The following is a 16287-nucleotide window of genomic DNA, read 5'->3' on the forward strand; positions in this document are numbered from 1 at the left end:
GAGGGTGGTGAGGGCGGGGGAAGCCGGCGCTCGCGCTCCGCTCCAGCCCAGGGCGGCTCCGCCCCGGCGCCTCCACCACCGCCCACTCACACAGTGCAGCACGAGGGCTTCCTGCTGCGCAAGCGCGAGCTCGACGCTAACCGCAAGTCGTCCAACCGGTGAGCGTGTGGGCGGGGCTTTGGAAAGCAGGTCTCAAGCTCAGGATCTCTAATGAGTGACTAGGTGGACCTGAGGAGGGGGTGGGGCTAAACTTCAGGGCATCCAACCGCTGGCGGGGTAGGTGGGGCCTTATGAGGGGCGGGACTTAATGTCGAGGAATCAAGCAATAAACAGGAGTGGCCTAAGATTAGTGTGTCCAATGGGTGAGCGGGCGAAGCTCAGATGGGACGGGACCTGAATAAAATGTTCCAACCGTGAGTAAATTGCGACCCAATCTAATAGCAACGAATCCAGGAATTAGTTAAAACTAATAGCAACTGGATGTGGGGTATAGAGGTTTTCAATAGCTCGCGAAGTGGAGCCCGGAGAGGTCAACGCAACCAGTGAGTGGGGCGAGTTCACCCTCGAAGTTTCAAACTGGGGGAAGATCTTAAGAGGGAGGAGCCCAAACTAGGGCTGTGGACACCCCATATAGGTGTCCTAATGGGTGCCTAACGGTGATGCGTTTACTCTTGGAGTCCAGCTCCTAGTTGTCCAACCCCTTTTTGTCCATCTGGGAGACAGAATCTAGGGAGAGGTGAAGCCAAAATGGGTAGCACTGGCCAACGAGCAGAGGCCTAGATCCAAGACGTGAATGGGCAGAACATGCCGAGATGGCCTGTGGGTCTCGGATAGTCTGTCTTCCCGGTGCTGAGGCCAAAGTGGGGCTAAATGGGCATCTTGGTATATGTTGCTTTTGGGGGACTTCCTCCTCCCCAGTTGGGGCTTTGGCTGAATAGGGAGACAGGAATTCCTCATTCCAGGCAGAAAACCAGTAGCTCTCCTTTCAGGAGGTTCCATGGGAGGTGGAGTGGCTAGGAACAGCCCAAGCAAAAGGCTTATGGAGGAGACAGCTGAAGTCTGGCCTTCTAGAAATTCTCTGTGGGAGGGGATAAGGCAAAGGCTCAGTCAGTACTGAGAGACTTAGACTCCCTTCAGCTTAGGAACAGCCATAGAAGGAACACCCAAATCTTATTGCCCAACTAGAGCAAAGACCCTGAGGGAGGAGGGCTCAGGCAGATTCAGCCCATGAAGGCTATCGATGAGGAGTACCCAGGCAGAGTGCTGCGACTCTGCCTTGAGCCCTGTCTCACTGCCCCAGGTCGTGGGTGAGTCTGTACTGCGTGCTCAGCAAGGGAGAGCTGGGCTTCTACAAGGACGCCAAGGGCCCGGCATCCGGGGGTACGCATGGTGGGGAGCCACTGCTCAGCCTGCACAAGGCCACCAGCGAGGTGGCTAGTGACTACAAGAAAAAGAAGCATGTCTTCAAACTCCAGTGAGTCCCCCTATGGGTGAGAGGGAGGGACCCAAGGCCCAGCTATGACCTGCTCCCTGGGAGGACAGTTGGTGCACTCATGGGCCAGGCCCCTGCCCCAGATCCCCCAAGTCCTGTGTCCCTTCCTACAGGACCCAGGATGGCAGCGAATTTTTGCTCCAGGCTAAAGATGAGGTGAGATCTGGTCTTTTCTCTCCCCTATTCAGACCTCAGGAACCACCTGGCTGGCTGGTTCCTGGCCCAGAGTGATGGGGCTGTGAGAGGAGAAGCACAAGCCTGAGTTGCCAGGCCTGTAATCGGAAAGCCCATGGGCACCGAGAGCCCAGGGGAAGTTCCTAACCTAACTAAAGGGGCAGTGGGTCGGGTGAGAGATGGAGAATCAGGAGGGCTTTGCAGAGGCTCCAGGACAAAGTCCAACCTCCTTACCTTGGCCTCTGAGGTGAGAATGGAAAGATAGGAGGGAGTTAGCTAATAAAAAGGGAGGAGGATAATACAGGTAGAGGGAACAGCAAGTGCAAAGAAGTAGAGATGCAGAATTGCAAACATTCAGTGTTTGAGGAGAGTTCAAGGGGAAAGTTTCCCAGAAAGGTTCTCCTGGGGACTAGATCTCAAAAGGCATTGCAGCCCATTCAGAGGTTGGGTTTGTCCTAAGGGCACTGGGGAGCAGAGGCAGAGTTTTGAGGAAGGGAGGATTACAGCATTACATAAGAAAGATCCCTTTGTCTACCACTTGTAGGATAGATTGGAGAGCACAAGAGTTGGGGCATGGAGCCCAGGAGGTGGCCAGGGCAGGAACTCAAGTAGGAGAGCACAGGCTGGACCTGGGCAGGCGGGTGGGGAGGGGAGAAGGAAGTGGGTGAGAGAGACAGGAACATGAGTGGACTTTGGGACTGGAGCTAAGAGTAGAGATCGGGGGAGGAGGAGCAGCGATGGAGGTGATTTGAAGAGATGTTGAAAATAACACTTTTTATATCATTCAGCCTCACAAGAGGCTATGAAGTAGGCCTTTGTTTTCTCCCTGCCTCTTTATCTTTTAAATGGAGGTAAAAATAGTTTTCCATCTAAGGTTATTGTGAGAATAAGTTGTTAACATGTATTTACAAGAGCCCGGTAAATGTCAGTGCTCTATAAATGTCTGCTGATATTTTTTGTTGTTTATCTCTATAGTGGGAATTAGATGTAATCATACTGCATAGGATTAAGCAGATTAATCCACAAAAGTACTTACGACAGAGCCAGGCAGGTAATCAGTGTTATCAAACTGTTGGCAGCAGTATTATTATCATCATCATCATCATCATTATTATTCCATGTAATAGATGAGGAAACTAAAGATCAGAGGACAATCTCATTCCAGACTCATCTATTACTCAGTGTCCTCTCTTCTAAATGCGGACTGTGTGCCCTGTTTCACTCTCCAGGAAGAAATGAACGGCTGGCTGGAGGCTGTGGCTGCTTCAGTCGGGGAACACGCCGAGATCGCCCGCTGGGGACAGACACTACCCACCACATCGTCCACAGACGAGGGCAACCCCAAGCGGGAAGCGACGGAGCGCAGGGCCAGCGGGCGCCGGAAGTGACTTCCCACCCCCAGGGCCTGACAGGACTCCCCCTGTTCCTGCACTCCGCACAGTGGACACAAAGACACTCTCTTCCGCAGGGGCTGGAGCCCCTAGTTCCACTAATACTGCGGACTCGCCATGACGGGCACTGGAAAGGAGGGGACTTCTCCTGCACCCCAAGAAGTGGTGGGGGAATTGCTACCCCTATAGCCATATGTCGGCCCCTTCCTGCTCGCCACCCCACCCCAGGTGCTGGGGCTTCATTATTTTTATGCAATAACTGAGCTGGGGGCGCGGCGGGTAAGGGGCCAGTTGAGCCAAGCCCCCTGCCTGGATCCCCAGATCCTGCCCCAAGAAGCGGGGGTGGTAGGGGAGATAATTCCTGCCCCCTCTCCGCCCTAGGGATGGGCACGGGGGCGCTGGTGAGGTCCCCTGGACCATCCAGGGTGCTAGGGGGTGGGGAGGGGACGCCCCTTCCCCACCTTTACCTCACTTCCAATGCTGCCTTGATCTCTGTTTGGGAAGGGGTAGTGAAGGGGCCGTAGCCCCCGCACTCCGCCGTCTCAGAGCCATGTGGTTAAATCCTGATTTAGTTTATTTTTGCAAAATGTCGACCTCCTCCTCTCCCAGTCCGCCCCGCATCCGCGAAGGCTTTTAATGGGAGGGACGTCAAAGTTCAAAACTGTCTTCCTCTCTCCTCCCCCCTCCAGCTGTAAAGGCCACTCGGTGAGGGGAGGGGCGAGGGGAAGCCCTCCCCCTGCATGCTTCTGGCTGGAGCACCTCCTAGGGGAGCGGGGGACCCGGGTCGTGGGCAGTCCCCACGGTCCCCTGGAGAAGCGGCTGGGGCCCGGGGGTGTGGAACGGTGTGGCAGGCGCACACTGTATGTACCTATAATAAATCCTTTGGCTTTGACGGTCTACGTTGGTTTGTTCGCGTTTCAAGGGCTGGGGGCGGGGAGAGATTGTGGCTGCGGAGAACATTTAGATGACTCCCTTGGTGTGGACTAATTTCGGCGTCTAAACACGTGCCCCCGACGAAGCACCTACATATCATTCCTAAAATGGGAACCCCAGAAGGATGGAGGAATGTTTTGTTAACCCTCGTACCAAACTTCCCCAAAAGAGCCGCCAGGTCCGCCCCGTCCAGGACAGGAAAGGCGGATCCCTTTAAGGAGGCAGAGAATTTAATGCGACGGATGAGTGCTTCGTCCAATCGCCGGCGGCTCAGGGAGTCTCTGGACCAGTGAGCACGCGGTAGGGGCGGGGCGGGAAGCACACCCGGAAGCGAGTGCGGGCCGGCCGGCTCGCCTGAGGGCCATGGCAGCCGCGGCGCCAGCAGCGGAGGGCGCCCCAAGTCGGGGGCCTCCGGGGGAGGTGATTCATCTAAATGTGGGAGGCAAGAGGTGAGTGTAGGAGATTCCTGAGGCCTACCCTCAGGGGCGGGGAGCAGGGTGGGAGTACCCACTTCTCCCAGGGGAATCCTGGCCTCAAGGATTGCTCCGCCCCCTGCGGGAGGCGCGGGAGCCTCAACTGGCGCCTGTGGAGGGTAGGGAATTCCACGCCTGGGGTAGGGTCCGCATTTCTCACCCTCCCTGCATCATCTCGCGTCCGCTCACTTTCCTCGCACAGATTCAGTACCTCTCGCCAGACTCTCACCTGGATCCCAGACTCATTCTTCTCCAGGTGACTGGGAGAGCAAGTTTGGGGTGGGGGTTGAGGGGCAGGAGGAGAAAGTATGGGGTGACCTAATCTCCCCGCCTCGCACACACACACCCCGGCCTTTGACACCTTCTCTGCGTCCCCTCCCTGCAGTCTTCTGAGCGGACGCATCTCGACACTGAAAGATGAGACTGGAGCCGTGAGTAGAGCAAGAGCTGAAACGCGGCGGCGGGTAGGAGGAGGGACAGGACCCCTCTCTCTGCTGAATTCATCCTCCGCACCCCTTCTCCGCAGATCTTCATCGACAGGGACCCGACTGTCTTCGCCCCCATCCTCAACTTCCTGCGCACAAAAGAGTTGGATCCCAGGTTGGCATGGAGGATAAAGGGGAGTCCTCCACTGCCTTCACCTCCTGAGAAGTCTCTTCTACCCTTCAGAATGTTCACTTAAGCTCCTTGATCATTTTTAAATTATGTGTCTTTAGAATTCCCCCCAACACACAGACAGATACACACACACACGTTTTCACAGACCATGGCTTCTTAGGATCTTGATCTTGTCAAAACTGGCTATTCTTGGGATTCTCTGAGCAGTTTTGAAAACTTCCTCTTCAGAATTCTCTGCCCAAACCCACTCCCCAGACCCTGACTCCTAGTCATTTCTGCCACCCAGGGGTGTCCACGGTTCCAGCCTTCTTCACGAAGCCCAGTTCTACGGGCTCACTCCTCTGGGTAAGTGGGGGTCCCATTAGCATCCTTACTGCATAGAAAACCACCTCTCTCCTGAAAGAAGGTTGGGTTAGAGCTGACAGCACTGAATTTGGCCCTGGGTCTCTAGGAATTAGTGGTATTCTGTGGAGAAAAGGATGGGGGAAGGGGAAAGGGATTGGCAGCATTGCCCCCCAAGTCCCAAGTCCCAGCTTTTGAGTCCTCCCTTAGTTCGTCGTCTGCAGCTGCGAGAGGAGCTGGATCGATCTTCTTGCGGAAACGTCCTCTTCAATGGTTACCTGCCTCCACCAGGTGGGCACTATTGAGGGATGGAGCAGAGGGTGGGTGGAATAAAGACTACATTTCCCATTAGGCTGCAGTCTTTGGGTGCCTGCTGTGATGAGGCCTAAGACAATAAGGGAGTTGTAGTTCTATATCAGATGCTCAGATTGATGCTTGGAAAGGAAGTAGGAAGTAGGAAACAGCATTTCCAATGAGACAATGGACCAGCTGTCCCCTTGAGGCTCTGTCGCATGTCCTAGAGCCTGATGGGAGTTGTAGTCCAGGTTTGATTTCTTTGTGGGAAGGCTTAGGAAGAACTGGGGTCCTTTGCAGGGAGGGGAGAAATATTAAAGGGGAGTTATTGGCTATAATCTCCATGAGACTTTGGTGCAGCCAGCCTACCGGCCAAAGAAAATATGCCCCAGTTGTTATTGGGAACTGTAGTCTACTAAGCTTTGCTGATTGGTATAGAAGGAACAGAGTGGGGAAATTCAATTTATGGCTTTGTTTCCCTAATCTTAGTCAATCCCTACTACTTCATGAAGTTTACCAAATATGAAGACCTATGCTCTTGTTTTCTTACCATAGTTTTCCCCTGTTTTTAAAAATCATTTTAAGTAAAAGGTTTATATCACTATCTTTATACCATAAATAAGTAAACACAAAAATAGGGCCCAAACATTATTCCATTTCTTAAAAGGAAAGAGTAGCAGATATTGAAGAGGTGTCAATATCATGGCAGCGCCAAACGGACTCTTCTTTTGTGATGGGCCGAATGGAACTGCAAAGGGAGTAACTTGCTGTGTGATTCAATTTCATTAAATGCCCTGTCCCCACACCACCTAAATCTTGTTCTCCAGGAGGTTATGTTCCACACCTGAGGAAATCAGTATCTGGCAGATTTTAAGTGCTTGCTACATGGCCACTATGACGATTATTGTCACTCTGCCCTTCCTCCCTGCTTTAGTGTTCCCAGTGAAGCGGCGGAACCGGCATAGCCTGGCAGGGCCCCAGCAGGCAGGGGGACGCCCAGCCCCCGTTCGACGGAGTAATACCATGCCCCCCAACCTGGGCAATGCAGGGCTGCTGGGTCGAATGCTGGATGAGAAAGCCCCTCCCTCCCCATCCGGTAAGGTTCTGTCTTCTGGGAGCTTGGAACAGCCAGTGGAGCCCCTGTGACCCTGCCCTGACCTCTCCTCTCCCCGCAAGGGTTGCCGGAGGAGCCGGGAATGGTGCGCCTGGTGTGTGGACACCACAACTGGATCGCCGTGGCCTATACCCAATTTCTTGTCTGCTACAGGTGCTTGAGGAGGGCAGTGACAGGAGGCTTTGAGCCCTGTTGATGGGGAGGGCTTGGGGTGAGGGTTGATGATGTCCCCCAATCCAACAGGCTGAAGGAAGCCTCTGGCTGGCAGCTGGTGTTTTCCAGTCCCCGCCTGGACTGGCCCATCGAGCGACTGGCACTCACAGCCCGGGTGCTGGGTGGGGCTTTGGGTGAGCACGACAAGATGGTGGCAGCAGCCACCGGCAGCGAGATCCTGCTATGGGCTCTGCAGGCAGAAGGCGGTGGCTCTGAGATAGGTATGGCACCAGGCTTTTTCCAGAACCTTCTGTCCTTGAGAATTCTTCTCCAGCCTGTGATCTATTAGAATTCTCTACCCCATTAGCATTCTATGGCCAGTTAAATTACCACACCACCCGCCCCAGCCCCATGTAATTCTTACAACCGTAAGAATTCTTTTCGTTATTAGGATGTTCCAACCCTTTAGAATTCTGTATCTTGTTAGGATTCTTTAGCCTGTTAGAAAAATCCACCCACATACAGTTAATTCTCTCCTCTGTCAGAATTCACTGCCCTGTTAGATTTCTTTGCTTTGTTGAAATTCTCAGTGCCAGTGGAATCCAAAGCCTGTTAAGATTCTGTATTCCTAGTAGAAATCTCTGACTTGTTAACTGATCTATTCCCTAACAAATCTCAGTCCTCATGACAATCCCCCCTCATTCCTGCCGGAACCCTCTATCCTACAAGGATTCCATGGCCAACTGAATCTTCTGGCCCTTGGAACTCTTCCTGCCAGCCCTCTTCTCCCCCATGATGTGGAGTCCTGCCTGGCTGAGTGCTCCTTGCCCTCTGCAGGGGTCTTCCATCTGGGGGTGCCTGTGGAAGCCTTATTCTTCGTTGGGAACCAGCTCATCGCCACGAGCCACACGGGGCGTATCGGGGTGTGGAATGCCGTCACCAAACACTGGCAGGTCAGAATGGCCAGCTTGGCTCTCCTTTATGCCAGGTGTCCAGGCTGCACAGACACTGGGAGGGGTTCCTTTCTGCCTCCCCCACCCCCTGGAGAGAGCCAGTGAGCCCAGCAGTGGGCCAGAGCCTGGGCGTGTTTGCCGAAGGCCTAAAGAGCATCAGGGAGGCCTTCCTGGAAGAGGCTGCCAAGCTGACAGGAAGGATGGGTGGGTTTGGAAAGGAGGAGAGAGGATTCTCCAGGCACTGGATCGGGGACCAAGTGAGGGGAGATGGTGTAGGAGACAGAAACCCACAGAGAGACATGTCAACATCTGTCATTCTCTCTGCACCTCTAGCCATGTCCAAAATGTAAAAAAGTACATCTGGAGTAGGTTTTTTTCTCCCTTCCTACTAAAGTGTGAGTATTGGAGAGAGAGAGACAGAGAAGCAGAGAAAGGCGGGGGAGAGAAACAGACAAATGGAAACAGGAGAGAGAGAAACAGACAGAGAGAGAGAGAGAGAGAGACAAGCAGAGAAAGGGGGGGGAGAGAAACAGACAAATGGAAACAGGACGTCAAAAAGAGGCGAGAGAGAGAGAGAGGCAGAGAGAGAGAGAGAGAGGAGAGTGTGGGAGGAAGGGAAGGAAGAGAGAGAGGAGAGAGACAGAGAGAGAGAGAGAGAGAGAGGCAGAGAGAGAAGGGTGGCTAGAGAGGAACCAGGACTGAGTGACTGTTGTAGGCGAAGGGACGCAGATACATGGAGATGAATAGAGAAATGTCAGAAACACAGCGGCAAGAAGAGGCCAAGAAACTGAAATGCCGACCAAGAGGCACTCAGAGACAGAGAGACACACATCGAGATAGGCCTGAAGCAGGCAAGGCTGGAGGATAGTGGGCCTAGGAACCCCGGTGGCTTCAAGAGCGGGGAGGGGCGGGCAGGCCAGGAGCGGGCACTGCGGAGGCAGCAAGAGAGGCTGAAGCAGGGAGCGAGTCCTCAGCCACAGCCTGCCCTGCCCGTCCCCAGGTCCAGGAGGTGCAGCCCATCACCAGTTACGATGCGGCAGGCTCCTTCCTCCTTCTGGGCTGCAACAACGGCTCCATCTACTATGTGGGTGAGCAGCAGCTGGCACCCAGGGGCCGGAGAACCTTCCCGGGAAGTGGGAGAGAAGGCGGGAGGCCGGGGCGCCTTGAACAAGCCCGTTCCACCCACGGCAGATGTACAGAAGTTCCCCCTGCGCATGAAGGACAATGACCTCCTTGTCAGTGAGCTCTACCGGGACCCAGCAGAAGACGGCGTCACAGCCCTCAGCGTCTACCTCACGCCCAAGACCAGTAAGCTCTGATCCGGTTTTCCCCTCTGCCATCAGCAGCCAGATTCAGCTGTCATTTAGTCATTCAACAAATACTCCCTGAGTACCACTTACATATATAAGCACCGTTCTAGGCACTGGACCATGGGCAAAATTGACCACTAGCTGTTCATCTGTGGGTTTCTTTCCCATCTCTGCAATAAGGGCACGATGCTTGCATGCTCAGAAAACAAAGAGGAGGCGAGTTTTACAGTGAACGAAATCGAGTTCTCTCACTTGAGACAGCTTTCTGTGTGTGTGTCCTTGACCTCAAATACAGAGAAATGGCTTAATTTTTATTTGTTTTTATTGAGATATCATTCACATACCATAAATTCACCACTTTAAAGTGCAATTAGCTGATTTTTAGCAGATTCACAAGGTTGTACAACCATCACCACGATCTCATTCCAGAAGATGATTTTTATCACCCCAAAAAGAAACCCTGAACTCATGAGCAGCCATACCCCATTCCTCCTTCTGGACAGCCCTGGAAACCTAATCTTTCTTTCTCTATGGGTTCGCCTCTTCTGGACAGTCCATGCAAATAGAATTATATAATATATAGCCTTTTGCCTCTGGCTTTTTTCACTTAGCATGATGGTTAATTATTTTATTTCTTATGATTAGTGCTTTCTGGATCTTGAGATGCCTTTGCCTGTCTCCAGGTTGTGAAGTGAAGATTTCCCCCTATGTTTTCTTCTAGAAGCTTTGTAATTTTAGCTTTTACACATAGGTCTGTTCCACTTCAGATTAACTCATATGTATGGTGTGAGGTAAGGGTCATGGTACATTTTTTTCTAGCAGGAGTAAATAATACACCTAACTTCAGAGCATGTCATCATGTAAGACCCCATTTTTTAAATTTAAATATAGTTGGTATATATTAGTTATATAAGTTTTAGGTATGTAATACAGTGATTTGACATGTTTATACCTTAAAACTAATTCTAGTAATCCTTTGTCACCATGCAAATTTATCATAGTATTATTAACTATATTCTCCTTCACTTTCCCCCTCCCCCCTACACTGGTAAGGCCCCTTTCTTATTCATTTATTCCTTTCCTCCCCTTCCCCTGCCCCTCCACCACATGTCACTGTTCTAACATGGTTAGCATTTATCTTTTCATTTGTATGTGTCCTTACAAAATGGGTGATGTGAACAGGTTTTGAACTTGCGTAAACGATACCGGATCTCTGTCTCAGTTGTCCTCTTACTATTAAACCTGCCCTGGGTTTAATACCCACTATATTGTGATGCATGACCTTGATCCGTTGCTTTTAACTGCTGCATGAAATATTAACCACATTTTTCCTACCCCTAGTCCTTCGGGTGGCCCATTAAGTTTCTGACACTTGCAAAATAACTTTTTCCCCTCTGGAAAGTTGGCAAGGGCAGGGAGTCCCTCAGACACACAGGATTTCACTTTCTTGTCTTGTTGTCTATCTATTTACATGTGTCTCTATGGTTTTTTTTTCCTTTCTCTTTAAGCACATCTCTTTCTGTATCTGTCCGTCTGTCTATATATTCCTGTGACTCATTTTTCAGTCCCCCACGTCTCTCTGGTTTCTCTCTTCCCTCTTGCGTTAGTTCTTTCTCTCTGTCTTGACTTCTGTCTGTTCCCCTCTGTCTGCCTGTTCCTCCATCTCCACATCTTTTCCCTACCTTGTGAGCACCCTCTCTCCTTGCTTCTTGGCTCCGTCTCTGTCTTTCGTCTGTCTGTCTGTCTCTCTGCATTGGTTTCCGTCTCTCTGTGACCCTGTCTCTCTCTTCCTCCTCGGCCCCTCACCAGGCGACAGTGGGAACTGGATTGAGATCGCCTACGGCACCAGCTCAGGGGGTGTGCGGGTCATCGTGCAGCACCCCGAGACTGTGGGCTCGGGGCCTCAGCTCTTCCAGACCTTTACCGTGCACCGCAGTCCCGTCACCAAGATCATGTTGTCGGAGAAGCACCTCATCTCAGGTGGGCCTGCTGGGTGACCAGTTGCCTGTCTCCCTGCAGGAGGGCTGGCACGGATGGGAGCATGAAACCAGGTTGATGAGGGTTTCCACTGTGGGGGACATGTGTAGGGAGTGACCTCCACGGGGGAGAGAAGTTTGGCCTAGAACAATAATCACGGAAGTGAGAGGATACTATAAGGGGACCAGTCTAAGGGAGAGCAAATTATTCATCAATCAGCAAATGTTTATTGAGCACCTACTGTGTGCCAGGCACGGGGGATACAGTGGTGAACAAGACAGGCCAGGTCCCTGCTCTCGTGGAGGTGATGTTCTAATGGGGATGACAGACAATTAATTAATGAAAATATAAATCAGTGTTGGGCAATGATGAGGGCCATGAAGAAAAACAAAACCGCGTAAGTGGCTAGAGAGTGTCGGGGTCATGGGAGAGTATGGGGTTCCAGGAAGGCCTTTCTGAGGAAGGGCCTTTGAGTAGAAACGAGGGAATGAATAGTGCAGGTCGGTGGGACAAGCATTCCAGCCAGAGGGAACAAGCACTGCAAAGGCTCTGGGGCGGGAGGATGTTTGATATACCTGAGGGAAAGTGGGGAACCCCCTGTGCGCAGAGCGGAGTGGGCAAGGGAGAGAGTGGAGGTCAGGGGGGCTTGTCAGTGGGACCTTGTAAGCCACAGAGAAGACTGTCTTTGACCCTGGCTGAGATGGCACCATAGGAGGGCTCTGAGAGAGGAGAGCCGTGACCTGACACAGGTGTGGGGACAGGCCGTGAGGATGGGACAGAGGCAGGGAGCAGAGGGAGGAGGCTGCTACAGTGGTCCCGGAAGGAGATGAGATGGACAAGGGCAGTGGAGCGGGTAAAGTGAGATCAGGCTCTTAATAATTTTGGAGGCAGAGCCAACAGGATTTGTGACCATTTGGAGTTCTGGGGAAGAGACAGTTCTCCGAAAGGGAAGAATTCAGAGGGGCCTGAATCTTGACACCTTTGAAAGGGGATCCTCTTGGGGCTGAGGAAGGTTGGGCAGCCCCGGCCCAGCCTGACCCGCTGCCTGCTACCCTCAGTCTGTGCTGACAACAACCACGTGCGGACATGGTCTGTGACTCGCTTCCGAGGCATGATTTCCACCCAGCCCGGCTCCACCCCACTGGCTTCCTTCAAGATCTTGGCGCTGGAGTCGGCTGACGGGCACGGCGGATGCAGTGCTGGCAATGACATTGGTGCTTCCTGGCCCCCTACCCAGCAGACGCTCATCAGCCCCCATTGGCCCCTTCCTTACCTGACCCCTGTAGACCTCTCCTGACTCCATGTGATCCCTGACAACCTCCCTTTACTCCCAGTTCCCCCTGTTGAAGTCTGTTACCCCCACTGATTCCTGCCGACTGCCACCTGACCCAGGACCACCCCCATCCCTGATGTGCCTGAACCCCAATGACTGTTGAGTCCTGGGAGAAGGGGGTCATCAGTGGGGAGGGGGCAGAGCCTTGGTGTCTGGAGGTCCTGGGGCCCAGCAGGCCTGAGCCCCACCCCCCCTCCCTGGCCTAGGACCCTACGGTGAGCGGGATGATCAGCAAGTGTTCATTCAGAAGGTGGTGCCAAGTGCCAGCCAGCTCTTCGTGCGTCTTTCATCCACTGGTCAGCGGTGAGGAACATCCCATCAAATGGGAAGGGTGGTCGGGGGAGAAGGCAAGTGGCTGTTTGGGTCACAGAGGCCAGAAAGGGATCTCAGCCAAGGGACACTAATGGAGCAAGGGCTGGGGGAGCGTGAGCCTGGTCCAGGTTTGGGGGCTGGAAGTATCAAAGGCGCGACATAGATGGGTGGGAGTGAATCTGGAGAAGCTGGCGCCAGTGCTGGACCTCAGACAGAGACTGGCCAGTGTAGTCAGGGTGGGACAGGGGCCCCGGGCAGAGGGTTCAGGGCCGGGGTTGGGGGCCCAGGGCATTGTAGGAGCTCAGGGGAGGTGTGCCTCCAGCCTGGGAAGAGTGTGCCAGGCTAAAGGAACAAAATGTGCAGAGGCTGGGAATGGCTAATTAGGGGAGCCAGAGGGGTACAGTTGGTCCCTGGGGATCTGAGCACACAATGGAGGTGAGTGGAGTGGTGGCTGCAGAGGGGCAGGGCCTTGTTAATCAAATGGAGGAGCTGAGACTGTCCTGTGTGTACTGGGAGCCAGGGCCACCGTGAGAGGGTTGGGCTGGAGGTTGGCTAGGAGGCCAAGAGCCCAGGGAGGAGGCTGGACAGGTTCCTGGCCAGAGAGGGTAGGGCTTGACCAGGGCGACAGGGCAGGGGGGAGGGGGCCGTGTGAGAGATGCAGGAGGCATGATGATGTACAGGTGGGGGGACATTGAGGAGGCTCCTGGCCTCCTGGGACTGGAACCCAAGACGGTAGACTGGGGAATGATGAAGAAACCCAGGGGTGGAGATGCAGGAACGAGAGCCATAACGATGGGGACTGTGGCCCAGGAAGGGTGTGAAGAAGGGAAGGGGGCCAGGCTAGGCATTGATGTGGCCAGGGCGACCCCCCTCCCTCTCTCTCAGGGTGTGCTCGGTGCGCTCGGTGGACGGCTCGCCCACCACTGCCTTCACGGTGCTCGAGTGCGAGGGCTCCCGGCGGCTCGGTTCTCGGCCCCGGCGCTACCTGCTCACCGGCCAGGCCAACGGCAGCCTCGCCATGTGGGACCTGACCACCGCCATGGACGGCCTCGGCCAGGCCCCTGGTACTCCCCACCCACCTCAATCCTATCCCAAGCCCCACGGGCTCTCCCGAAACCCTCTGCACAACCTCCTTCATCATGATCTCCCCCCAAGCCCTTGCCCGCTGACCCCTGTCTCTGTCCCCAACCCCTCCTTGCCCTTGCTTTTCACCCCTGTCACAGCTTCTAACCCCTGCCCCTTGACCTCTGCATCTTTTTTCTATCCTGGCCTCAATTCTTACATATGGCCTTTGTCCTTTGCCCTGTGACCCTTGTATTGCCCCCTGACGCCACTTCCTTGCCCCCCAGCAGGTGGCCTGACAGAGGAAGAGCTGATGGAACAGCTGGAGCAGTGTGAGCTGGCCCCACTGGCTTCCTCAAGGGGCTCACTCCCCAGCCCCTCACCCCGCACCTCTCTCACCAGGTAGGCATCACTCCACGGGGGAGAGGGCAGAACGTGGTGCCCTTGGGGTGGGGGGCGGCCCAGCTGCCCCATGATGACCAGCACTGACCCTTGTCAATCCTTCAGTCTCCACTCCGCCTCCAGCAACACCTCCTTGTCTGGCCGCCGTGGGAGCCCCAGCCCTCCACAGGCTGAGGCCCGGCGCCGTGGGGGAGGCAGCTTCGTGGAACGCTGCCAGGAACTGGTGCGGAGTGGGCCGGAGCCCCGACGGCCTCCGACGCCAGCTCCCCGGCCCTCCACAGGTCTTGGGGCTCCCCTCGCACCCCCCAAGATGAAGCTCAATGAAACTTCCTTCTGAACGCAGCTACCATGGTGCCTTTGGATACCCAGGTCCTGGGGACTCAGATGCCCCCGCTACCCCTGCTTCCCGTTGGAGCCCTGGGTTCAGGGCCAGGGCCTTCTTGGAGTGGTCACTGTTACTAGATCCCCACTATCCCCATTTTCTAGAGCCAAAGTCACCCTCCCCTAATAAAGTTCTCACTGCCAATACCTTGCTTACATTCTTAGAGGATTTGGGGACCCTCAGGAAAAGGGTGGAAGAGATGTAGGCCCTTACCAGGTCCCAGAGAGACAGAAACATGTCTCTTTTGGTTTAATCAAAGAGAGAGAGAATGTATAAGTGTGTGGTGCAGCTTCAGGCATGGCTAGATCCAGGGGTTCAAACCCTCATCCAGGTTGTCTTTCCATTTTCTTGGTTTTGCTTTCCTCTGGGATGCATCATTCGCAGTCACATTTTCCCATCTCTGTGCCAAGATAACTCTAGGTAATTCTTAGCAACTTTTTTTTTTCCTCTCTAGCAGTCATAACAATCACAAGACTGATTCTTATTGGCTTGAATTAAGTCAAACGGCTACCCCCGAACCAATTACTGTAGTCAGTTAGATGGAGACCTTCCATTGTTCCAGGGGTCACATGCCCTAACAGGCCAGGAGGTGAGGTCAGCCCGTGTTGACAGAGTGGAGGAGTACCCGAGAGGTGAACTGGGCTTCTGTTACTACCAGTGGGGATAAATGGCTTCGGGTCAGCAGAAACGCAGATGTCAGCTTCGTGACTGCCACATCCTTAACATTTGCAGCCCAGACCTTGCCACTGCAAATATCTTTCCCACATCCCTGGCTGCGCCTTTTGTCACCCCTTTCCTCCCCACACTAGAAAAGTGGGCCAGACTAGAAACAAGAGACTTCACAATATGCTAATTCTATGATCCCAGAGTTTCTGGAATGCCAGAGCTTCTGTAACATGGTGGAGAAGGGGCTAGAAAGTCAGGGAATAGGGAGCACGGGGTAGTCTGGAGTTCTAGTGAATGAACGATGTTAGGGTTCTCCCCTGCGTATCAGAGAATGCAGACTCTAGAAGTTTCTTGACAAAAAGACCTAGACAGTCAATGATTCTAGAACAGGAGTGTTCTAGAATGCCTATGAATCTACAGTGGGAATATTTTCCATGCCATGGATTCTTGAATGCTCAGAATTATAGGACACAGAAGAATCTAGATTACTAGGAGATCTAAAGCGTAGGGGTGTTCTGGAATGCCAACACTTCTAAAACACTAGAGGTGTTTTCTGCATTGCAAGAAATCCATAATGACAGGAGGTTGTGAGTTGTCAGAATCATGTCAGAACATGAGTGGAAAGTCTAAAACAAGTGATTCTAAAGCATGAGTGTTCTGGAATGCCTGTGAATTTCAAACTCTGGAAATGTTTTTCCATGCCAGAGCATTCAGGACACAGGGGGATGTTTGAATATTAGGAAGTCTAGAATGTAGGAGTGGGTTGGGAGGTCAGGGAATCTAGAACGTGGGAGTGTGTTGTAATGTTTGGAGATCATTTTTTCCACACCTGGGAATCCAGAACACGTGTATTTCTGGAATGCTGGTGATTCTAGAACCAAGAGAGAATGTCAGAAAATCTAGAAC

General features: G+C 53.3%; 2 protein-coding genes across 3 annotated transcripts in view; both read left to right on the forward strand.

Annotated features, from left to right (window-relative positions):
• Positions 1-4087, forward strand: part of SPTBN4 (spectrin beta, non-erythrocytic 4) — a 68180-nt gene extending 64093 nt beyond the window's left edge. The window contains exons 34-37 of the mRNA XM_025050866.1: positions 1-158; positions 1301-1474; positions 1606-1648; positions 2896-4087. The exon at positions 1-158 is cut by the window's left edge and continues 126 nt beyond it. Coding sequence (XP_024906634.1) covers positions 1-158; positions 1301-1474; positions 1606-1648; positions 2896-3054 — 534 coding nt within the window. The 3' untranslated portion in view covers positions 3055-4087. The remainder of the gene's footprint in view (positions 159-1300; positions 1475-1605; positions 1649-2895) is intronic.
• Positions 4088-4289: 202 nt separating this feature from the next.
• Positions 4290-14859, forward strand: SHKBP1 (SH3KBP1 binding protein 1). 2 transcript variants are annotated; one of them, XM_006905417.3, is made up of 18 exons: positions 4290-4439; positions 4666-4719; positions 4849-4894; positions 4990-5063; positions 5368-5426; positions 5634-5714; positions 6652-6813; positions 6894-6984; positions 7075-7265; positions 7822-7937; positions 8938-9025; positions 9129-9245; positions 11057-11227; positions 12283-12438; positions 12764-12860; positions 13755-13933; positions 14219-14333; positions 14439-14859. In XM_006905417.3, the coding sequence occupies exons 1-18, from the start codon at positions 4354-4356 to the stop codon at positions 14668-14670; spliced, it is 2115 nt and encodes a 704-aa protein (XP_006905479.1). In that variant the 5' UTR covers positions 4290-4353; the 3' UTR covers positions 14671-14859. The 2 variants fall into 2 exon arrangements, with proteins under 2 accessions (XP_006905479.1, XP_015450221.1); XM_015594735.2 differs by having other exon boundaries at positions 14222-14333.
• The last annotated feature ends 1428 nt before the right edge of the window (positions 14860-16287 follow it).

This window comes from Pteropus alecto, unplaced genomic scaffold (assembly GCF_000325575.1).
Source record: "Pteropus alecto unplaced genomic scaffold, ASM32557v1 scaffold271, whole genome shotgun sequence".
NCBI lineage: Eukaryota > Metazoa > Chordata > Mammalia > Chiroptera > Pteropodidae > Pteropus > Pteropus alecto.